We start from the raw sequence: 25,824 nt of genomic DNA on the forward strand, positions 1-25,824 counted from the left end.
GGCAAGTAGGATTAAGATGAATCCCAAGGTATTCTATACATACATCAAGAGCAAGAGGATAACTAGGGAGAGGGTGGAAAAGGATAAAAGGAACGTTTGATTGAATGTGGAGAATGTGAGTGAGGTACTTAATGAGTACTTTGCTTTCAGTATTTACCAAGGAAAGGGGTATGGAGGACCAGGAAATCAGTGCTGAGTGTATAAATATGTTAGAGGTCAAGGAGGAGGAAGCATTGAGCCTCCTAATGAGTATTAAGGTGGATAAGTCCCCAGGGCCTGATGTGATTTAGACCATAAGACATAGGAGCAGAATGAGGTTATTTGGTCCATCGAGTCTGCTCCGCCATTCAATCATGGCTGATCCTTTTTTCTCCTTCTCAGCCCAGTTTTCTCCCCATAACCTTTGCCATGTCCAATCAAGAACCTATCAAGCACTCTCAATGACCTGGCCTTCATAGCTGCCTGTGGTAATAAATTTCACAAATTCACCACCCTCTGGCTAAAGAAATTTCTCCGCATCTGTTTTAAATAGATGCCCCTCTATCCTGAGGCTGTGCCCTCTTGTCCAGATTCTCCCACCATGGGAAACATCCTTTCCACATCTACTGTGTCTAAGCTTTTCAACATTTGAAAGGTTTCAACAAGGTCCCTCTTCATGCTTCTAAATTCCAGTGAGTACAGACCCAGAGCTATCAAACATCTTCATATGATAACCCCTTTACTCCCGGAATCATCCTTGTGAATCTCTTCTGAATCCTCTCCAATGATAGCACATCTTTTCTTGGATGAGGAGCCTAAAACTGTTCACAATACTCAATGTAAGGCCTCACCAGTGCCTTATAGAGCCTTAGCATCACATCCCTGCTCTTGTATTTTACACCTCTTGAAATGAATGCTAACATTGTATTTGCATTCCTCACCATCGACTCTACCTGCAAGTTAGCCTTTACATTGTTCTGCACAAGGACCTTTGCATTTCAGATTTTTAGATTTTCTTCCTGTTTAGAAAATACTCTGCACACTTATTTCTACTACCAAAGCGCATGATCATGCATTTTTCAACATTGTTTTTCATTTGCCACACCACCCCTCCAACTACTTTCCTATCTCTCTGATACAACGTGGACATTTAGCTCCCAACTACAACCATCCTTCAGCCGTGATTCAATGATGGCCACAACATCATACCTGACAATCTGTAATAGTGCAACAAGTTCATCCACCTTATTTCTTATACTCCACGCATTGAGATACAACACTTTGAGTGCTGCATTTACTATCCTTTTTGATTCTGCATCCCAATTGTACAGATACTCATCCTGCTGACTACAATTATGTCCTATCCTCTGCCTGCCCTTCCTGACAGTCTGACTGCATGTTATCTTTGCTTTTTTACCATCTGTCCTATCCTGAGTCCGTGCACTGAGTCTCTGCCAAATTAATTTAAACCCTCCCCAACAGGTCTAACAAACCTGCCCATGAGAATATCCTGGGCAGGTTTGCTAATGCTTTTGGGGAGGGCTTAAACTAGATTTGCAGGGGGCTGGGAACTGAAGTGAAAAGGCAGAGGAGGGGAAGGTTGGAGCACAAGTAGAGACAGTTTGTAGGGACTTTGTGAGGAAGGATAGGCAGATGTTAGAGCAAAGATGGACTCAGCCTGATGTTTCAGATGTGCCTACTTTAATGCAAGGAGTATCATAAGCAAGACAGAAGAACTTAGAGCATGGATTAATATGTGGAACTGTGACATTGTGGCCATTACGGAGACTTGGATGTCTCAGGGGCAGGAATGGCTGCTGAGTGTGCCAGGCTTTAGATGTTTCAAAAAGAACAGAGGGAGACAAAAGAGGTGGGAGTGGGGTATTACTAATTAGGGATAGTGTCATGGCTGCAGAAAAAGAGGAAGTCATGGAGGGATGGTCGACTGAGGTTACAGCGGGACATTGATAGGATGCAAAACTGGGCTGAGAAGTGGCAGATGGAGTTCAACCCAGACAAGTGTGAGATGGATATGGTTCATTTTTGGTAGGTCAAATATGATGACAGAATATAGTATTAATGGTAAGACTCTTGGCAGTTTGGAGGATCAGAGGGATCTTGGGGTCTGGGTCCATAGGACACCCAAAACTGCTGCGCAGGTTGACTGTGGTTAAGAAGGCATACAGTGTGTTGGCCTTCATCAATCGTGGGATTGAGTTTAGGAGCCGAGAGGTAATGTTGCAGCTATATAGGACCCTGGTCAGACCGCACTTGGAGTACTGTGCTCAGTTCCGGTTGCCTCACTATAAGAGGGATGTGGAAACCATAGAAAGGGTGCAGAGGAGACTTACAAGGATGTTGCCTGGATTGGGGAGCATGCCTATGAGAATAAGGAACTCAGCCTTTTCTTCTTGGAGGGGCAGAGGATGAGAGGTGACCTGATAGAGGTGTATAAGATGATAGAGGGATTGATTGTGTAGATAGTCAGAGGCTTTTTCCCAGGGCTGAAATGGCTAACACGAAAGGGCACAGTTTTAAGGTGCTTGGAAGTAGGTACAGAGGAGATGTCCGGGTTAAGTTTTTTTTTTACGCAGAGAGTGGTGAGTGTGTGGAATGGGCTGCCAGCAATGGTGGTGGAGGCAGATACAATAGGGACTTTTAAGAGGCTCCTGGATAGGTACATGGAGCTCAGAAAAATAGAGGAATATGGGTAGTCCTAGGTAATTTCTATGTTTCTAACACGAGGGGAAACTTCTTCACTCAGAGGGTCACGAGAATTTGGAATGAGCTGCCAAGTGGTCCATGCAAGCTCAATTTCAGCACTTAAGAGAAGTTTGAATAGGTACGGGTATGGATGGTACAGGTACAGAGGGCTATGGACTTGGTGCAGGTCTATGGAGTAGGCAGTTTCAGTGGTTTCGGCATGGACTAGATGGGCCAAGAGCCCGTTTCTGTGCTGTACTTCTCGATGACTTTTTCTATGTCCACTAGCCCGTGGCACAGGGAGTAATCCAGAGGTTACTACCTTGGAGGTCCTTCTCTTCAGCTTCTTTCCTAACTCTACATACAGGTGGCTCCCGTTTTCCGAATGTTTGCTTTACAACAGCTTGCTGTTACGAAAGACCTACATTAGTTACCTGTTTTCACTAACGGAAGAGTGTTTTCACTTTTACGAAAGAAGGCAGCGCGCGCCCCCAGCAGCCAAGCTCCTCCCCCAGAACTGCATTCTAGCTACCATCGCTTAAACACGTGTCTGTGAGCATCTGTGCTTTATCTCTATTTATTTTGTGTATCCGTTAGTAAGATGAGCTCTAAGGTATTGGAAAAGCCTAAGAGAGCTCGTAAGGGTGTTATGCTTAGCGTAAAACTGGACGTAATTAAGCGTTTTGATCATGGTCAATGAAGTAAGGACATTGTCCGCGCGTTGAACTTGCCTGTGTCCACCATTCGCACTATTTACACGCAGAGAGAAAGAACCTTGAATGCTGCTGATGTTACTATTGGTTCTGCTCGTAGCAAAGTGGTCTCTTTTAGTCAGCATCCAATAATGGATAAAATGGGAAATCTATTGCTTGAGTGGATTGATGGGTGTACAAAGCGTGGTGTTCCATTAAGTTATCTGATACTTAAGGAGAAATCAGTCAGTCTTTTTAATAAGCTGAAACAAAAGCACTGGACGACAGTGATGAAAGTGTTGCGAAAGAGGAATTTAAAGGTAGTCATGGGTGATTTGATCGGCTTCTGAAGCAAGGGCAGCTTCATAGTTCAACATTTACCGGACAGAGTGCTTCGGCTAATACTGAAGCTGCCAAAAAGTTCCCAGCAGAACTGAAGAAAATAATTACAGAAGGTAGTAATTTGTATAAGCAGGTGTTTAACTGTGATGAAACTGCAATTTATTGGAACAAATTGTCGAGCAAGACATTTATTTTGATAGAAGAAAAGCAGGCTAAGGGACACAAGGCATCGAAGGACAGGTTTACCCTAATGCCTATTATTAACACCACTGGTGATGCCGTCCTTAAGCCTCTACTAGTGTACCATTCAGAAAATCCGAGGGCACTTAAAGGCGTTGATAAGAATATACTTCCTGTTGTGTTCCGTTACATCCAAGCGGTTGGAATACCCAAGGGATTTTTTCTGAGTACATGAGTGAATACATTAGTCCTTTTGTTGAAAAATACTGTAGAGATAATAGGTGTCTTGTGATTGTCGATAATTGTGCTGCTCATCCACCTAGCATTACCGAGTATGGCGGTAACATTCGTTTTGCATTCTTACCGCCGAATACGACATCGTTGCTGCAGCCGTGCAACCAAGGCCTAATAGCCACAATTAAGGCTTACTATACGCAAAATGTGATACGTTTTATTGTAAGCACCACTGAAAGGGCAACTCCGAAGTGCCTTTGTGAGAGATCTGGAAAGAATACAATATAAAATTGGCAACTGCCAACCTTGAAGATGCTCTCGATAGGCTAACAGTCTCGATGAGAAATGGCGTTTGGAGGAAACTGTGTTCCGAAGCAGTGAACTATTTTAAAGGCTTCGAACCATCAACAATAGATATGGCAATAGTGACTTTGGCTAAGGAGGCTGGGTTTGTGGAAGATGATGTTGAAGAGGTTTTGGCGTCCCATAACCAGGAACTGACAGATGAAGAGCTGATGCAATTGCAAGAGGAAAGGATACGAATTGAAACCGAACACAGTAGCGAACAGCCTGAAAGTGAAATCATCCAGGAACTGAATGTGAAGCACTTGCGTGAGATTTTCACTGCAATTGACAGCGCTGCAATGATTGCAGAAAAGTATGACTTTAATTTTGAAAGGGCACGTAAGTTTAGGGCATACTTGCAGGATGGTTTGAGTGCTTACAAAGAACTGTATGATAGAAAAATGCGTGAGGCTAAGCAGTCAAGCATACTGTCGTTCTTCAAGCCTTCCACATCAGCCACAGCAAACAGCGAACCTCGGCCTTCGACATCAAGGCAGGCAGACATAGAAGACATTATTCTCCTGTACCTCCCAGCACCGCAACCTCAGCCTAACACACCATCATCAGTGTGCTCGCTGTCTTCCCAATTCAAACTACACTGTACATAGATTATTTCTACTTTATATAGGCTGTGTATTTTTATGTGTTACTTGGTATGATTTGGTAGGTTATTTATTGGGTCTGGGAACATGCAAAAATTTTTCCAATATAAATGAAAGACATTTTTGCGAAAGTGGAATTTAAAGGTAGTCATGGGTGGTTTGATCAGTGTTTGAGGTGATGGCAGCTTCATAGCTTAAAGGTTACTGGAGAGAGCGCTTGCGTGAGATTTTCGCTACGCTTGACAGTGCTGCAATGATTGTAGAAAAGTATTTCTACTTTTATATAGGCTATGTATTTATCATATCATTCCTGCTTTATGTTATTGTGTTTTAGGTTTTCCGATTTTCCCCATAAAAATTAATGGTAATTGCTTCTTCGCTTTACGCCATTTCAGCTTACGAATGGTTTCTTAGGAACACTCTACCTTCGGATAGCAGGGGAAACCTGTACTCACTGCATAGGACCTCTTCTCCTTTTCTGCCTATGTCATTGGTGCCAAAGTGCACCATGGCCTCTGGCTGGTCACCATCCCTCTTCAGAATATCCTGCAGCCACTCCGATACATCCTGGATCCTAGCATTCAGGACGCAACACGCCATCCTGGTACCCCTTTTGCGTCCACAGAATCTCCTTTCTGTCCCCTTAACTATCAAGTTCCCTATAACTACCACACTGCCTGACTTTACTCTTCACTGTTGAACCCCAGAGCCAGCCACAGTGCCACCAGATTGGCTGCTGCTGCTGCGCTCTGATGGGTCATTCCCCTAGCAGTATCCAAGGAAGAGTACTTGTTGTTTAGGGGAATGGCCACACCAGAGTCCTGCACTGACTTCTTCATCCCCTTACCTCACCTGGTGGACACCCATCTACTCCAAAGCTTGCACTCTGGGTGTGACCACATCTTCAAAAGTCTTGTCTATAATATCTTCAACCTCCCACATAATCCTGAGTACATCCAACTCCAGATCAACTCCTTGACCTGGTCAGTCTGACACTGAAGTTGGGTGCACTTCCTGCAGATGTAATCATCATGGAAACAGACAGGTCTCCTGAATTGCAACATCTGACAGGAGGAATATTCCATCCTGACTACTCTGTACTGGAAAAAAAGGGCTTACCTCTTAACTGTGCCACCGCCTTTTCACACTGAAGCCTGTTAACCCAAAGCCTTCCCACTCTATCACTGGCACACTTTCACAATGGTCACTCCACTTAAGCCTACCTTCCTTTAATTTGCAGCTGAGTTTAGGCCTCTGACGCTGATACTTACTGCATCTATGCAACTGAAAAAGACTGGCCTTACCCAAATCCGCTCCTTTTCTACTCTCTCTTCCCCAACTTCTGTAGTGCTCGAGCACCAACACACATATTCCCTGCATCCCAGCCGTAGTAAAAAGGCATCTGGTCCAGGTGACTCATCTAACTTCAGTTTTCCAAGAACCTTCTCCCTAGTAATGGCAACTTCACCCACCTCTGCTTCCTGACACTCTCCAACTTCCAGCATACTGCTTGTGTCTTCCACACAGTGAAGACCGATGCAACATATTTATTCAGTTCACCTGTCATTTCCTTGACCCCCATTACTACCTCTCCAACATCACTTTCCAGTGGTCCGAAATCTACTCTCATCTCTCTTTTACTCTTTATACATCTTTTTGGTATCCTCTTGTGGATGGAAGTAGGTATAGAGTATTTTATGCAGAGAGTGGTGAATGTGTGGAATGGGCTGCCAGGAACGGTGGTGGAGGCAGATACAATAGGGTCTTTTAAGAGACTCCTGGATAGGAGCTTAGTAAAATAGAGGGCTATGGGTAACCCTAGGTAATTTCTGAAGTAAGTACATGTTCGGCACAGCATTGTGGGCTGAAGGGCCGTATTGTGCTGTAGGTTTTCTATGTTTTATCCAGCACCAATCTGATTTTCCCAATCTATCTGCATATTGAAATCCCCCATGACTATCATAACACTGCCCTTTTGACATGCATTTTCTGCCTCCAGTTGCAATTTGTAAACCACATCTTTACTACTGCCTTGAGAAGACAGCATCCATCAATAATGACCTTCACTGTACGGGACATCGAGTCATAGAAAAGTGCAGCACAGAAACAGGTCTTTTGGCCCATCCAGTCCTACTCCCACCCATCTACACCGGGACCATAGATTCCATACCCATCCAGAACTTTTTCAAACTTCCCTTAAATATTGAAATCAAGCTTGCATGCATCACTTGCGCTGGCAGCTCATTCCACACTCACATGACTCTCTGAATGAAGTTTCCCCTCATGTTCCCTTTAAACATTAATCTTTTACCCTAACCCCTGACCTAATGGTAGTTTCACCCAACTTCAGTGGAAAAAGCCTGCTTACCTATATCTATACCCCTCAAAATTTTGTACACCTTTATCAAATCTTCCCACAATCTTCTACATCCAAAGGAATAAACTCCTAACCTATTCAATCGTTCATTACAACTCAGGTTCTCCCATCCTGGCAACATCCTTGCAAAATTTTCTCTGTACTTTTTCAATCTTATTTACATCTTTCCTGTAGGTAGGTGACCAAACCTGCACACAATACTCCAAACTAAGCCTCACCAATGCTTTGTAGAACTTCAACATAACATCCCATCTCCTGCACTCAATATAATGATTTACGAAGGCCAATGTGCGAAACTTTCTTTACAACCCTATCTACCTGTGACAGCACTTTCCGTGAATTATGGACATGTTCTCTTCTTATTACTACTATCAGGGAGAAGGCGCACACTCAACAGTTTAGGAACAGCCACTTCCCCTTGCCTTCAGATTTCTGAACAGTCTGTGAACACTACCTCACTATTTTGCTCTGTTTTTGCACATACTTATTTTTTTCATATTTCTTATTGTAACTTATAGTATTGTGATGCTTGGGGGGGGGCGGGAGTGGAGCCTGACCCCTCATTTTTAATGAGCAGGACTGTTTATTGTTCTTGTGCTTAAATGCTTTTGTGGGATTATGGTGGGAAGCTCCAGTTCATTTATTGTTACATTTTAGCTTAACTTATAGAGTTATTCGCTTGTGTATTTGTGGGTCACCCTAACTGAAACCAGGGTGTGAGATTGCCACCTCCGCCGTCTGTATGTGATTGAGTAGGTTCTCTCTCTGGGTCATGACCAGTTTATTTTGAGTTTAACAAGCTTCCTGGTCTGTTATTATGGACCAAATGCTCACCATAGTATTTTTTATCTATCGCACTGTACTGCTGCTGCAAAAATACAAATTTTATGACAATATCAGTGACAATAAAGATGTTTCTGATGCTGACTCTCTGCTGCTCCAGAGGAAAAAAAAACCCTTGTTTTGTCAACCTTGTACATGCCCTCTATTCCTGGCACATCCTGGTAAACCTCTCTGACACCTCTACATCCTTCCTGTAATGGGGCAACCAGAATGGAATATAATACATCCAATGTGGCCTAACCAGAATTTTGTAGATCTACAATAATAACATCAATGTCTTGACTAACAAAACCAAGCATGTGACATGCCTATCAACCTGTGCAGTCATTTTCAGGAAGTGATGCATTCGGATCCCAAGTCCCTCTGTACATCCTCCACATTAGATGTGAACTTGCCCAAAAACAGTAGTTCCTAATTCACGCTTAACATTCTTGTAATTTACCCTGCTCCAATTTAATACCTTACAGTAATTTAACACCTTCCATACTTATTCATAGCCATCTCAAAACGTAAGTAAGGAATTGTGATCACTAACTGATTGGATCTCTGAAAGCTCAAGTTTGCTGAAGATGACTGGAACCTCTTCACAGGAATGTTTCAGTTCAGAAATGCAGTGAAGATCGGCTGACAGAAATATCAAAATAATTTCTGTCAGCAGTTCAGTGACCATAGCCACTGACACATTTTATCTTGTTCATGCATTAGTTCCTTACAAGTTCCACTCTAAACTTTGTTTTTTTTTGCATTAACTTCCTACAGTTTATTTTCATTATATAGTGTAATTTATACCAAGATCATAAGACCAAAAGATATACCAGCAGAATTAGGCCATTTAGCTCATCGAGTCGGCTCCATTTTCCCTCTCAGCCCCAATCTCCTGCCTTCCCCTTCATGCCATGACTAATCAAGAATCTACCAACCTCTGCTTTAAATGTACCCAAAGACTTGGCTCCACAGCCATCAGTTGTAATTAACTCCACAGATTCACCACTCTTTGGTGAAACAAAATTCGTCTGTCTCCTCTGGTTACAACACCTCCATCATAGGAAATATCCTATCCACATCCACTTTATTGAGGCCTTTCAACATTTGATAGCTTTTCATGAAGTCACCCCTCATTCTTCTGAATTCTAGTAGATACAGGTCCAGAGCTATCAAACGCTCTTCATATGATAAGCCGTTCAAATCTGGAATCATTTTTGTGAACCTCCTTTGAACCCTCTTCAGTGTCAGCATATCCTTTCTTAGATAAGGGACCCAAGTCTGCTCACAATACTCCAAGTGAAGCTTTACCAGTGTTTTATGAATCTTCAACATTACATCCTTGCTTTCATATTCCAGTCCTTTTGAAATAGTGCTAACATCACATTTGTCTTCCTCATCACTGACTCAACCTTCAAATTAACTTTAGGGAATCCTGCATAAGGACTCCCAAGTCCCTTTGTGACTCAAATTTTTGAATTTACTCCACTTAAAAAATAATCTATGCTTTTACTTTTTCTACCAACGTGCATGACCATACAGTTCCCAACACTGTATTTCATCTGCCACTTCTTTTCCCATTCACCTAATCTAAGTCCTTCTGTAGCCTCCTTACTTCCTCAAAAGTATCTGCCCGTCCACTATCTTTGTATTGTACACAAACTTGGCCACAAAGCCACAATTCCGCCATCCAAGTTTCTGTGTGTTGTCTGCATGAACACACCTGTGAAGCTGCTGCAAGTATTTCCATTGTACTGTACCTCACAGTATTTGTGCAAATATCGTTTATTTCTTGTCAACTACTTTGAGGCAAAGATCCTGAAGGTCAAATATAGGATTAAGTGCCTCTGTTTATAACTTGAAGTGCAAGGTAGCGGTCTCCCATTTTCCAGCGACACATAATCTACCCTTGACTTTGTAAATGTCCATGATGATCCTGCACCTGGCCTGCTTTGCACAGGACTCAGTGCACCAGAGACCAAATAAATCTATTGGTCACAAGAATAATGTTTTTTTCAAATCTGTTGCAATGCTGAAATTTAACCCCCCCCCCAAAAAAAGTCCCACCAATTGCAACTTACATCTAAGTATTGTTTGACGATACTCCTCTTTACTGATTCTGTGATCTCCGCATGTCCTACTCCATTCTTCAGGAAATCCAACGTCTGCCTGGGGTTAAAGTGCACTCCTGATTTCCGGTTCACTGCTTTGTCATACACTTTCGCAGATTCAGATGGAGAATACTTTTGGATTTTACTGGGGAATGAAACAGATAAAACTACTGAACAGTGGCTTTTATATGTTGATGGAGGTTTAGAACCTAAGGAATGAGAAACATTGTTGTCAACTTGGCAAGATGATGTTAATGAAGATAAATAACAATAATCAGACAACAGTGGAAATGAAACAGGAACCTGATCAAGCATTCACAGTAATTCTAGAAAGTCACTTGACTAATTGGAGATTGTGGTATTTCTGATCCTCCACATTTTTCTGTGAAAATTAAATTTCTCAGAGATTAAAGACATAATTTCAAAAGCAAGGATGTAATGCTGAGACTTTATAAAGCACTGGCGAGGCCTCATTTGGAGTATTGTGAGTAGGCTCAGCCACTTATCTTAGAAAGGATGCGCTGCAACTGGACAGGGTTCAAAGGAGGTTTATGAAAATGATTCAGGATTGAAAGGTTTCTCATATGAAGAGCACTTGATGGCTCTCATATTCAAGAGAATTCAGAAGAATGACTGGTGACCTAATTGAAACCTATTAAATGGTGAAAGGCCTTGATAGAGTGGGTGTGGAGAGGATTTTTTCTATGGTAGGAGATGAGGTGGAATTTCTTTAGCCAGAGACTAGTGAATCTGTGGAGTTCTTTGGCACAGACAGCTGTGGGGGCTAAGTCTTTATGTATACTTAAGGCAGGGGTTGATAGATTCTTGACTAGTCAGGGCATAAAGAATTACAGTGAGAATGCAGGAGATTGCGGCTGAAAGGAAAATTGGATCAGCCATGATGAAATGGCAAAGTAGATTCAATGGGCCTGACTTCAGGATTGAAGGACGTCCATTTAGAACAGAGATGCGAAGAAATTACTTTAGTCAGAGGGTGGTAAATTTGTGGAATTTATTGCCACAAGTGGCTGTGGAGGCCAAGTCATTGGGTGCATTTAAGGCAGAGATAGATAGGTTCTTAATTAGCCAGGGCATCGAAGGGTATGGGGAGAAGGCAGGGAGTGGGGATGACTGGAAGAATTGGATCCGGTCATGGTTGAATGGCGGAGCAGAGTCAATGAGCCAAATGGCCTACTTCTGCTCCTATATCTTATGGTCTTATATGCAAGTTAGGTTAATAATGGCTTCCTCAGTGACCACAACTGCACACACAACACAAATTTTACCACTGTCTAGGTACTCTTGGTCAATGCTGATCAGATGGAATGCAGAGAGGGAGAAAGATTACATAAGTCAGGATATACTGGCTATTTTTCCAGCAGGAAGACCTTGGTACAGAAATTTATGAGTAAGTTTGGGAGCCCAAATGTAAAGGGATAAAACACATTTAATGGCAGGACCCTTAATAATGTTGATGTACTTAAACATTAATAAACAAATCAACAGCTCCCTGAGAGTAGCTGCACAGGTTGATAGGGTGGTATGCTTGCCTTTATTAGTCAAGACATTGAGTTTGAGAATCAGGAAGTTAAGTTGTAGCATTAGAAAACTGAGGTTATACCACATCTGAGTACATTACAGATAGAACATTGAACAATACAGCACAGGAACAAGCACTTTGGCCCACAACGTTGTGCCAAACCAAATTAATTAGTAATCACATGGCCTACTAAACTAATCCCTTATCCTACACAACTTTCATATCCTTCCATTTCCCTCACAATTATGGGCCTATCTAAAAGTTCCTAATGTATCTCCCTCTACTACCACCATGCCAGCACATCCCAGGCACCCACTACTCTCTGTGTAAAAGGCTTGCTCCTCGCATCTCCTTTAAACTTAACCCTTTCACCTTAAATGCATGCCATGCCAACTTATGACATTATGATCATTAAAGCCTTTGAATACCAGTTGAAGATGGTTAGGCACTGGCCACTACTCTGCGGAACTGCTGCAGTGATGCCCTCATAAAGAAATGATTGACCAATCTAATGAGAAGCACAGCACAGAAACAGGCCTTTAGGTCCATCTAGTGTGTGCTACACCAGTTAATTTGCCTACTCTCATCGACCTGCACAGGTAACACACCTATCCATACACCTAGCCAAACTTTGCTTAAACATTGAAATTGAGCTTGCGTTCACCACTTGTGCAGTAAGCTTATTTCATTCTCAGGACCCTCTCAGTGGAGAAGTTTTCCCTCATGTTGCTCTTAAACTTTTCACCTTTTACCCTTAAACCATGACCTCTTATTGTAGTCCCATCCAACCACAGTGGAAAAAGCCTGTTTGCATTTAATTTAACTGTATCCCTCATAATTTTGTATACCTGTCAAATCTCCCTTCAATTTTCTACATTCCAAGGAATAAAGTTCTAACCTTCTCAAGCTTTCCTTATAACTCAAGCGCTCCAGACTTGGCAACACCCTTGTAAATTTTCTCCGTACTCTTTCAACCTTATTTACATCTTTTCTGTAGGCAGGTGACCAAAACTGCACACAACACTCCAAAGTAGACCTCACCAATGTCTTATACAATTTCAACATAATATCCCATCTCCTGTACTCAATACTTTGACTTATGGCCAATATGGCAAAAGCTTTCTTTAGAGCTCTATCTACTTGTAATGCCACTTTCAAAGAATTATGGACCTATATTTCTAGATCCCTTTGTTCTACCACACTCGCCAGTGCCCAACCATTCACTGTGTAAGACTTACCCCGGTTGGTCCTATTGAAGTGCAACAGCTCGCACTTGTCTGCATTAAATTCCATCTACTATTTCTTCAGCTGGTCTAAATCCCGATGCAAGCCATTATAACTTTCCTTGCTCTCCACTAAATGCCCAATCTTGGTATCATCTGCAAATTTGCTGATCCAGTTAACCACATTATCATCCAGATCACTGATATAATCTTGGTGTCATCTACAAATTTGCTGATCCAGTTAACCACATTATCATCCAGCTCATTGATATAAACAACGGACCCAGCACAAATCCCTGCGACACACCACTAGCCACAGGCCTTCAGTCAGAGAGGTGACCCTCTACCACCACTCTTTGGACTCTCCCACAAAGCCAGTCTCTAATCCAATTTACTACCTCATAGTGAATGTTGGGCGACTGAACCTACTTGATCAACCTCCCATGCAGGACCTTGTCAAATACTGAACTGTCTTGTTTTCATCAACTTTCCTGATGTAACTTCCTTGAAAAACTATAAGGTTAGTTAGACATGACCTACCACACACAAAGCCATGCTGACTATCCTTAATCAGTCCATGTCTATCCAACACTTATAAATCCAGTCTCTCAGAATACATTCTAATAATCTTCCCACTACAGATGTCAGGCTCACCAGCATATAATTTCCTGGTTTATTTTTAGAGCCTTTATTGAACAGTGGGACAATACTGGCGATCTGACACCACACCTGTCCCAAAGGATAAATTAAATATCTCTTCTAGGGCCTTGGCAATTTCTGCATTTGCCTCCTACAGAGTCCAAGGGAACACCTGGTCAGGCCCAAGGGACTTATCCGCCCTAATCTGCCTCAGGCCAGCAAACACCACTTCCTCTGTAGACTCAAAGAAGAGAAAATCTGCAGCTGCTGAGCATCCAAAGTAACACACAAATTGTTGGAGGAACTCAGCAGGCCAGGCAGCATCTATGGAAAAGGTAAGCAGCTGATGTTTCAGGCCAGGACTCTTCTTCTGGTCTGGAAAGGAAGGGGTGAAGTCAGAGCAAGCATGAGGGGGGAGGGGAGGAAGTAGTACAAGGTGGTAAGTGATAGGTGACACTGGGAGAGGAGGAGGGGGTGAAGAAGAGAGCTGGGAAGCTGATTGGTGAAAAAGATAAGACCTGGAGAAAGGGAATCCAATAGGAGAAGATGGAAAACCTTGGAAGAAAGAGAAGGGGGAGGAGCACCAGAGGGAGGTGATAAGACAGGTAAGGAGATAAAGTGAGAGGGAAACAAGAATAGGAAATAGTGAAGGGTGGTGTTGGGGGGCAATTACCAGTTCAAGAAATCAATGTTCATGCCATCAGGTTGGAAGCTACTCACACAGAATATAAGGTGTTGCTCCTCTACTGCTGCGACTAGGCCACACTCTGATTGGAGGAGGAACACCTTATATTTTGACTGGGTAGCCTCCAGCCGATGGCATGAATGTTGATTTCTCAAACTTCTGGTACCTGCCCCCCCACTTCTCATTCCTGTTTCCTCCTTTCACCTCATCTCCTTCTGGTGCTTCTCCCCCTTCTCCTTCTTCCATGGTCTTCTATCCTGTCCTATCAGACTCCCCCCCTCCTCCAGGTTTTATCTTTTTCACCAATCAACTACCTAGCTCTTTACTTCAGCCCCACTCCCTCTCCTGGTTTCAAGCTGTCACCTGTCCCCTTGTACTTCTTCCTCTCCTCTTCTCATCTTCTTACGCTGACCTTCTCTTCCTTTCCAGTCCTGAAGAAGGGTCTGGGCCCAAAATGTCAACTGTTTACTCTCTGTCATAGATGCTGCCTGACCTGCTGAGATCCTCCAGCATTTTGTACTTTACTCCTCTGTAATCTGAACAGGGTCCATAAAGCTGATGCCGCTTTGCCTCACTTCCGTAGACTGTGCCCGTCTCTGAGAAAATACAGAAGCAAAAAATTTAAGATCTCCCCATCTCTTTTGGCTCCACACATGGATTACCATTCTGATCTTCCAGAGGACCAATTTTGTCCCTTGCAATCCTTTTGCTCTTTACATATCTGTATAATACTTTAGGATTCTCCTTCACCTTGTCTGCTAGGGCAACTTCATGCCCTCTTTTAGCCTTCCTAATTTATTTCTTAAGTTTTATCTTGCATTTTTATACTCCACAAGGAACTCATTTGTCTCTGCCTGCTATGCACTTCCTTTTTTTAAAAAAACCAGGCCTCAATATCCCTACATCTGTTGTACCCTCGAAATTTCACTTTTGAAGGCCTCCCAACACAAATTTCTGTCACCTGCCCCACCTTATTCCCTAATATCTGATCAAGTATCATACACTCTCTCATTGTGACTCCTTTGCACTGGTTAAGAAAATGTTCCTGAACACATTTGACAAACTCTTTCCCATCTAGTCCTTTTACAGTATGAGAGTCCCATGTGGAAAGTTAGGGTCACCTACTGTAACAATTTCATGTTTCTTGCAACTATCCGTGACCTCTCTGCAAATATGTTCCTCTAACTCCCTCAGACTGTTGGGTGGTCTGTAATATAGGCCCATTAACATGGTCAATAGGCAGTAGACAATAGGTGCAGGAGTAGGCCATTCAGTCCTTTGAGCCAGCACTGCCATTCACTGTGATCATGGCTGATCACCCACAATCAGTATCCAGTTCCTACCTTATCCCCATAACCTTTGATTTTGCTATCTTTAAGAGCTCTATCCATCTTTCTTGAAAGCATCCAGAGACTTGGCGTCCCTGCCTTCTGGAGCAGAGCATTCCATATATCCACCACTCTCTGGGTGAAAAAGTTCTTCCTCAACTCCGTTCTAAATGCCCTACCCCTTATTCTTAAACTGTAGCTGGACTCACCCATCAGCGGGAACATGCTTCCTGCCTCCAGTGTGTCCAATCCCTTAATAGTCTTATATGTTTCAATCAAATCCCCTCTCATCCTAAATTCCAGCATATACAAGCCCAGTCGCTCCAATCGTTCAACTGGTGCAACTGTAACGAAAACCAATTTCCCCCGGGATCAATAAAGTATGACTATGACTATGTGGTGGGCCTCGTTGGTTGGGTCCAGATGCGGTCCGGAGTTTAAGGAGCAATTCTGGCACGGTGGTCTCCAGCTGGGTCAGTTGCTTCGCCAGGGTGTTGTTGATCTTGATCTTGCTAGATTGGAGGTTTAGAAGGGTTTCTCGGGTATAGGATAGTGGAGAGGGCAGTTTGCTCGGGAGAGCACGCGCAAAGTCGCCAATTACCGGCGCCATCTTTAACTTGAATATGCACGGAGGACTGCGTGTCTCGCAAGATGATCCGGGTATTCCCTAACCGGAAACCTTGGATGAACTATGAGGTCAAGTCCCTTTTAGAGGCTAGAGCTGCGGCTTTTAGACAATAACCTATCCCTCAACGTCAGCAAGACGAAGGAATTGGTTGTTGACTTCAGAAGGAGTAGCGGACCGCACGACCCAATTTACATCGGTGGTGCGCAAGTGGAACAGGTCAAAAGCTTTAAGTTCCTCGGGGTCAATATCACAAATGACCTGACTTGGTCCAACCAAGCAGAGCTCACTGCCAAGAAGGCCCACCAGCGCCTTTACTTCCTGAGAAAACTAAAAGAAATTTGGCCTGTCCCCTAAAACCCTCACTAATTTTTATGGATGACCGCAGAAAGAATTCTTCTAGGGTGCATCACAACCTGGTATGGAAGTTGTCCTGTCCAAGACCGAAAGAAGCTGCAGAAGATCGTGAACACAGTGCAGCACATCACACAAACCAATCTTCCGTCCGTGGACTCACTTTACACCGCACGCTGTCGGAGCAGTGCTGCCAGGATAATCAAGGACACGACCCCCCAGCCAACACACTTTTCGCCCCTCTCCCCTCCAGGAGAAGGCTCAGGAGCTTGAAGACTTGTACGGCCAGACTTGGGAACAGCTTCTTTCCAACTGTGATAAGACTGCTGAACAGATCCTGACCCGGATCTGGGCCGTACCCTCCACAAATATCCGGACCTGCCTCTCAGTTTTTTTGCACTACCTTACTTTCCATTTTTCTTTTTTCTATTTATGATTTATAATTTAAATTTTTTAATGTCTACTAATTTTTACTATTTTTAATATTTGTAATCCAGGGACCGGAATGTGCAGAATCAAATATCGCTGTGATGATTGTACGTTCTAGTATCAATTGTTTGGAGACAATAAAGTATAAAGTATGACAGTCCCACCATCCCGGGAATTAACCTTGTGAACCTCCGCTGCACTCCCTCAATAGCAAGAATGTCCTTCCTCAAATTTGGAGACCAAAACTGCACACAATACTCCAGGTGTGGTCTCACCAGCGCCCTGTACAGCTGCAGAAGGACCTCTTTGCTCCTATACTCAATTCCCCTTGTTATGAAGGCCAGCATGCCATTAGCTTTCTTCAATGCCTGCTGTACCTGCATGCTTGCTTTCAGTGACTGTTCTGAATGTACAAGAACACCTAGATCTCATTGTACCTCCCCTTTTCCTAACTTGACTCCATTTAGATAATAATCTGCCTTCCTGTTCTTACCACTGAAGTGGATAACCTCACATTTATCCACATTAAACTGCATCTGCCATGCATCCACCCACTCACCCAGCCTGTCCAAGTCACCCTGCATTCTCATAACATCCTCCTCACATTTCACACTGCCACCCAGCTTTGTGTCATCTGCAAATTTGCTAATCTTACTTTTAATCCCTTCATCTGAATCATTAATGTATATTGTAAACAGCTGCGGTCCCAGCACTGAACCCTGCAGTACCTCACTGGTCACCACCTGCCATTCCAAAAGAGACCTGTTAATCGCTTTGTTTCCTGTCAGCCAGCCAATTTTCAATCCATGTCAGTACTCTGCCCCCAGTCCCATGTGCCCTAATTTTGCCCACTAATCTCCTATGTGGGACTTTATCAAAGGCTTTCTGAAAGTCATACCATTCTTATTTCTCAGTTCCACATAATACCTCACTGCAGAATTTCTCCAGTCTGTCCTGATGGAGCACTGCTATGACATTTTACCCGAGTAGTAATGCCACCCTTCCTCCTTTAATCCCTCCCACTCTGTTGCATCTAAAACAACAGAATGCCGGAATATTGGGCTGCCAGTCCTGTTTCTCCTGCAACCAAGTCTCACTAATAGCTATATATCATAATTCCAGGTGTTGATCCATGCCCTGAGCTCATCTGCCTCTCCCGTGATACTTCTTGCGTTGAAATATACGCAGCTCAGGACATTAGTCGCATCATGCTCAAACTTTTGGTTCCTGTCTCATCTGAGTTCTTAAAACCATTTTTCCCCACAGCCTCTCCCAACTGTTCATGCACTTTGGTTCTCATCCTCCTGCAACTCTAGCTTAAATGAATAAGCATCTTCCTTTGAGCAAGGTCCAGCCACTGGAATGCTGCTCCTTTGGTGCCTGCTGATTTCATTTTTTCAGGGTTCCTCACTTCTGGAATTCAACTCATTGGAATGAAGGCTGTGTTAATATCTGGTGCCCAGTGGCCCTGCCAAAACCCCAATGTGAGCAAATGATGGATAATTTAGTCAAGCTTGTAACCTTGTCCATGACACTTTCAAAACCCGGACTCCAGCAACGACCATGGACACATTCGAAATGATTACGCAACCACCAACTGCGACTCCAGCCTTGAACTCCAGGCCGGGTCTTTATGTGCTGCTGTTGTGACTCCTGTCTCCCCTTCCCCCACCACCACTCTGCAACTCCGTCTTCCTCAGATCCCACCGTCAACTCCTGGGCCCTCAGAGGCTCCATCTTCCTCTCACCCCAACCCTCCCCTCTCCATTGACCCCCCCAGCCTCCCCCCTCCCCCCTCTGATCCCAGCTCTCATCCGTGCCGGGTCTTTACCATCCCCTCCGACCTTCAACTGTCGGAGGCAGAACGCTCTGTTCTCAGTAAGGGCCTCACGTTTGTCCCCCTTCGCCCACACCTCAGCGAGTTCCGTGTTCGCCACGATGCGGAACTTTTCTTCCGCCGTCTCCGTCTCCGAGCCTACTTCTTCGGCAAGGACTCTTCCACCCCCACCGATGACCCCTTCTCCCGTCTTCAACCCTCCTCTTCTTCATGGACACCCCGCTCTGGTCTTCTGCCTGCTCTGGATCTCTTTATTGCCAACTGCCGACGGGACATCAACCGTCTCAACTTCACCGCACCTTGTCCCCATTCCAACCTCACTCCTTCGGAACGCTCTGCTCTCCACTCCCTCAGCACTAATCCTAACCTTATTATTAAACCCGCTGATAAAGGGGGTGCTGTTGTAGTCTGGCGTACTGACCTCTACCTTGCCGAGGCACAGCGACAACTCGCGGATACCTCCTCTTATTTACCCCTCGATCGTGACCCCACCAAGGAGCACCAGGCCATTGTCTCCCACACTATCAACGACTTTATCCACTCAGGGGATCTCCCATCCACTGCTACCAACCTTATAGTTCCCACACCCCGCACTTCCCGTTTCTACCTCCTACCCAAGATCCACAAACCTGCCTGTCCTGGCCGACCTATTGTCTCAGCTTGCTCCTGCCCCACCGAACTCGTTTCTGCATACCTCGACACTGTTTTATCACCCCTTGTTCAATCCCTTCCGACCTATGTTCGTGACACTTCTCACGCTCTTAAACTTTTCGATGATTTTAAGTTCCCTGGCCCCCACCGCTTTATTTTCACCATGGATGTCCAGTCCTTATATACTTCCATACCCCATCAGGAAGGTCTCAAAGCTCTACGCTTCTTTTTGGATTCCAGACCTAATCAGTTCCCCTCTACCACCACTCTGCTCCGCCTAGCGGAATTAGTCCTTACTCTTAATAATTTCTCCTTTTGCTCCTCCCATTTCCTCCAAACTAAAGGTGTAGCTATGGGCACCCGTATGGGTCCTAGCTATGCCTGCCTTTTTGTTGGGTTTGTGGAACAATCTATGTTCCGTGCCTATTCTGGTATCTGTCCCCCACTTTTCCTTCGCTATATCGACGACTGCATTGGCGCTGCTTCCTGCACGCATGCAGAACTCGTTGACTTTATTAACTTTGCCTCCAACTTTCACCCTGCCCTCAAGTTTACCTGGTCTATTTCCGACACCTCCCTCCCCTTTCTAGATCTTTCTGTCTCTGTCTCTGGAGACAGCTTATCCACTGATATCTACTATAAGCCTACTGACTCTCACAGCTATCTGGACTATTCCTCTTCTCACCCTGTCTCTTGCAAAAACGCCATCCCCTTCTCGCAATTCCTCCGTCTCCGCCGCATCTGCTCTCAGGATGAGGCTTTTCATTCTAGGACAAGGGAGATGTCTTCATTTTTTAAAGAAAGGGGCTTCCCTTCCTCCACTATCAACTCTGCTCTTAAACGCATCTCCTCCATTTCACGTACATCTGCTCTCACTCCATCCTCCCACCACCCCACTAGGAATAGGGTTCCCCTGGTCCTCACCTACCACCCCACCAGCCTCCGGGTCCAACATATTATTCTCCGTAACTTCCGCCACCTCCAACGGGATCCCACCACTAAGCACATCTTTCCCTCCCCCCCTCTCTCTGCATTCCGCAGGGATCGCTCCCTACACAACTCCCTTGTCCATTCGTCCCCCCCATCCCTCCCCACTGATCTCCCTCCTGGCACTTATCCGTGTAAGCGGAACAAGTGCTACACATGCCCTTACACTTCCTCCCTTACCACCATTCAGGGCCCCAAACAGTCCTTCCAGGTGAGGCATCACTTCACCTGTGAGTCGACTGGGGTGATATACTGCGTCCGGTGCTCCCGATGTGGCCTTTTATATATTGGTGAGACCCGACGCAGACTGGGAGACCGCTTTGCTGAACATCTACGCTCTGTCCGCTAGAGAAAGCAGGATCTCCCAGTGGCCACACATTTTAATTCCACATCCCATTCCCATTCTGACATGTCTATCCACGGCCTCCTCTACTGTAAAGATGAAGCCACACTCAGGTTGGAGGAACAACACCTTATATTCCGTCTGGGTAGCCTCCAACCTGATGGCATGAACATTGACTTCTCTAACTTCCGCTAGGCCCCACCTCCCCCTCGTACCCCAGCTGTTACTCATTTTTATGCACACATTCTTTCTCTCACTCTCCTTTTTCTCCCTCTGTCCCTCTAAATATACCTCTTGCCCATCCTCTGGGTCACCCCCCACCGTCTTTCTCCCTAGGCCTCCTGTCCCATGATCCTCTCGTATCCCCTTTGCCAATCACCTGTCCAGCTTTCGGCTCTATCCCTCCCCCTCCTGTCTTCTCCTATCATTTTGCATCTCCCCCTCCCCCTCCAGCTTTCAAATCCCTTACTCACTCTTCCTTCAGTTAGTCCTGACGAAGGGTTTCGGCCTGAAACGTCGACTGCGCCTCTTCCTATAGATGCTGCTTGGCCTGCTGCGTTCACCAGCAACTTTGATGTATGTTGCTTGAATTTCCAGCATCTGCAGAATTCCTGTTGTTTCCATGACACTTTCTATCTCTTTGCTGATGGCTGAAACTTAACTGATTAGGCAGTATTGAGCCAGATTGGATCTGTCCTGGTTCTACAGTTCTCCATCAGGAAATCATTCCCCTTGTATCTAACCCTGTTAAGCCCTCTCAAGAATTATCTACATTTCACAAAATGGAATGAGGAACAGGAGCAGGCCATTTGGCCCAGTGGGTGTACCCAATGGCCCCAGACACCAGGAACATAAGGAAATCCACACCTGTCAGAATTCTTTTACATTTTACAAGATAATTTCTCATCATTTTGAACTTGAGTGAATAGGCCTAGTTGACCCAATCTCTAATCATAATATTATGCCTCTATAGCATGACCATCCTCAGAAGCAGACCCCAAAACACATACAAAGATCAGGGTGTGGCCTTAGGAAGTTCCTATGTAGTTGGAATAAGAAATCCTCATTTCCATTTCCAGACTGTCACCTCCAATTCTTCTAAACTCTACAGAGCTGACATCTAGCCTATTTATTCTCTCCACTGACAAATCTACCATCTTAGAAGCCATTCTGGCGGCCTTCACTGCATCCCTCTATTGCAAGTCCACCTTTCATCAGGTGAGATAGTAACAAAGCATCTTTACCTTTGCGGTCATTTTTGTTTGTAATGAAAGCCAAAACACCATTTGTCTTCCTAACTGGCAGCTTCACCTGCAAGTGAGCTTTCAGTGACTTGGGGTAAAGGACAATCAGGTAAGACGTACCCACAAGGTCCTATTATCTGTTAAGGGCAGCATGGTAGGATAGTGGCTAGCACAATGCTTCACAGTACAGGTAACCCAGGTTCACTTCCCATCGCTGCCTGTAAGCAGTTTGCATGTTCTTTCCATGACTGCATGGGCTTTTGCCCATAGTCCAGAGACAGACCAGTTGGTTAATTGGTCATTGTAAATTGTGCCGTGATTAGTCTAGAATTAAATCAGGATTTTGCTAGGCGGCTTGGCTCGAAGGGCCTAGTCCGCGTTGTATTTCAATAAATAAATCTAATATAGTAAGTAACTTCTGTTTTTCATATTGTACTATGTGCCATATCGTTTTGCTTATATCTGCTTGAAGCCCCTTTGATCCTCATCCCTATTCACATTTTCACTTGACTTTACATTATCAGCAAACTTGGAAATATAAATTCAAAGAAACTTCTAGAGGACAGAGACAAGTGAGACTGGGAACAACATGGAAAAGAATTGTGAAATGCCTCTGGACAACCGGAAACATGGAAAAGTACACAGATTTATTAAAACCTACTTGGCCTCAAAGGAAAGGCAGGTACAGAGGAATGCAAGGACAGATTGAGTGTAATCTGATAAAATGGCAGAGAAATTAAATGGTCCTCTGTTCAAGTGAATAAAAGACCTGCTCAAACCATTTGTCATTTATAGGGGCAGAATCTTTGGAGATGCCATTAGAGTCTGTGCCTTTACTGTTGCCTTGATCATGCTTGAGTGCTCAGTAGCGGGTGCCGATGCTTCTTGTTTGCCGGTGGGGGAAGGAGGGGTTTTGTGCTTGCTGTCACTTATGCATGGGAGGGAGGGAAGCCGGGGGGAACTTTGGGGTTCTAACATTCAACTGTCATTCATTCTTTGGGGCACTCCTCTGTTTTCATGGATGGTTGCGAAGAAAAAGCATTTCAGGATGAATACTGCATACATTTCTCTGACATTAAATGTACCTTTGAAACCTTTGAAAAGACAGAATTAATATTAGTGCTTGGGAAATTGTTCACTATTTCAGTTCTGTAAAAATAACAAGATTTGGGTGAATAACCCAAAGGAAAGAATATGCACACCATGGTCACTGTTTAAAGTTATCGTTGTACCTGTCTGAGAAGCCATAAAGATTCTTCAGGTGTTGCTTCAGGACCAGCAACAAGAGAATTCCCTGAGAAGCATTGACAAACTCCAGGAGAGGGGTTGAGTCTGGAGGTAACCGAGAGAGCACATCTTCCAGATCATCCTCATCATCACTTGAGTCTGAGTTGTATCGTTTTCTGTGTCTGCGAGGCCGCGGTGACTCATCCTCACTCCCACTGTCTTCCGAACTTGCAGATGCTTTATCCTTCGGCAACGTATCTTTCAACAGAGACTGAAAATCACAGTTGGTTTACAGATTAAATAGTTAGGCATCTGCTTTAAATAGTTGTTTCAAAAGTTATTGCTAGGATCCTCATAAACAGACATCATTTCAATTTCTGGTCTGGGTTTTGTTGAGCTGTGACTGATGTTGATCCCGTAAGTTAAACTCACCTCCCTGAAGGACTGCAGCAGATTACTTCCAGAGACAGAGAGGGTAATATCAATATGGTGCATAATAAACAGAGGCTCCTCCTGCGTCTGGAAAGGGAAACATGCCAAGTTGTCCGCTATATACAGCAGCAGATTCACCTCAGTTTTCTATATAGGAGGAAAGCAAAATTTGACCAGGTTTAAATTCCTATTTTACATCTTGGGTAACCTTGTGAACCTCCCAACTCCAACATACTGTTCCACTACAATCATGTTTTTATTAAGTTAGCTGATGGAGTACAAAGTTATTTAATACTAGAGTAGCCTTCCATATTTATGCAAATTCTATCATCAGAATAGGTAGCAAACATAATGGGAAAGGTTAGAAACCATAGAAACCATAGATTACTCTATGGTTATTCTAGATCAGAATGCTCGGCATTCAAAATCTGCTCCAAAGACTCAAAACCAAAAGTCTGGTGCATGCTGAATTGCTGGGGTATCATCAAAAGATGGTAACCTGATAAAACAGAGGCTCTGTAGCTCAGGCAGATATGAATGATCCTACATCAGTGAGATGCCAACACCATCTATATCTTCATCTTTCAACAGTCCAAAGGTACTACATTCTCCATCATGCTCTGGTCCACACTTCTACCTCCATCTAGTCCCACCCATTGAGTATTTCAGTGGAGGGGTTAAAAGCCTATCATAAAACTTTGGTCCGCAGTTACATACAGGCTGGATTAGATATGGGCAAAAATGTTCCTTTGCAATGAACCAAAATGATATTAAAACAAAACAATACACAGTATATCAGTTTATGGAATAAGGTCGATGAACTTATGGCACAGTTACAGAGTGGCATGTATAATATTGTAGGCATCACTGAATCATAGCTGAAAAAATGTTATAGCTGGAAGCTTGATGTCCAAGGATACACATTGTATTGAAAGGACAGGCAGGAAGGCAGAGGGGGTGGCATTACTCTGTTGGTAAAAAATGAAACCAAATCATTAAAAAGAGGTTACATAGGGTCAGAAGGTGTGGAACCATTGTGCATTGTGAACTTCAAGGGTAAAAAGACCATGATGAGAGTTATACACAGATTCCCAAACAGCAGTAAAGATGTGGTCTATAAATTACAATGGGAGATAGAAAATGCACACTAAAAGGACTGTGTTACAATAGTCATAGGGGATTTCAATATGCAGGTAGATTAGGAAAATCAGGTTGGTGCTGGATTCCAAGAAGGGGGATTTTTCAGAATGCCTACAAGATGGCTTCTTAGAGCAGCTCGAGGTTGAGCCCACTAGGGGTTCAGCTATTCTGTACTGGGTGTTGTGCAATAAACTAGAATTTATTAGAGAGCTCAAGGTAAAAGAACCCATAGCGGCTAGTGATCATAATATAATTGAATTCACCCTGCAATTTGAGAAGGAGAAGCTAAAGTCAGGTGTTACCAGTATTAGTGGAAAAAAGGGAATTACAGTCATGAGAGGAATTGGCCAGAATTGATCGAAAAAGAACACTGGTAGGGATGACGACAGAGCAGCAATAGTTGGAATTTCTGGAAGCAATTCAGAAGGCACAGGATATATACATCCCAAAGAGGAAGTATTCTAAAGGCAAGATGACACAACTGTGGCTGAAAAAAGTCAAAGCCAACATAAAAGCAAAAAAGAGGACATATAATAGAGTCAATATTAGCAGGAAGTTAGAAGCTTAGGAAACTTTCAAATACCAACAGCAGGCAACTAAAAAAGTTATTAAGGATAGAATATGAAAGTAAGTGTAAAACAGAAGTGAGAGTGGATATCAGACCAGCTGGAAAACAATGCTGGAGAGGTAGTAATGAGGTTCAAGGAAATGGTGAATGAACTGAGTAGGCATTTTGCATCAGTCATCACT

The 25,824-nt window shown here is 43.9% G+C and overlaps 1 protein-coding gene across 4 annotated transcripts in view; it reads right to left on the reverse strand.

Annotated features, from left to right (window-relative positions):
* Positions 1 to 25,824, reverse strand: part of LOC134347278 (nipped-B-like protein) — a 518,044-nt gene that overhangs the window by 14,254 nt on the left and 477,966 nt on the right. For all 4 annotated transcript variants that reach the window (XM_063049674.1, XM_063049675.1, XM_063049673.1 and 1 more), the window contains 3 exons: positions 23,935 to 24,081; positions 23,508 to 23,773; positions 10,361 to 10,535 (listed from right to left, as the gene is read on the reverse strand). In XM_063049674.1, coding sequence (XP_062905744.1) covers positions 10,361 to 10,535; positions 23,508 to 23,773; positions 23,935 to 24,081 — 588 coding nt within the window. The remainder of the gene's footprint in view (positions 1 to 10,360; positions 10,536 to 23,507; positions 23,774 to 23,934; positions 24,082 to 25,824) is intronic.

Source organism: Mobula hypostoma, chromosome 5 (assembly GCF_963921235.1).
Source record: "Mobula hypostoma chromosome 5, sMobHyp1.1, whole genome shotgun sequence".
Taxonomy (NCBI): domain Eukaryota; kingdom Metazoa; phylum Chordata; class Chondrichthyes; order Myliobatiformes; family Myliobatidae; genus Mobula; species Mobula hypostoma.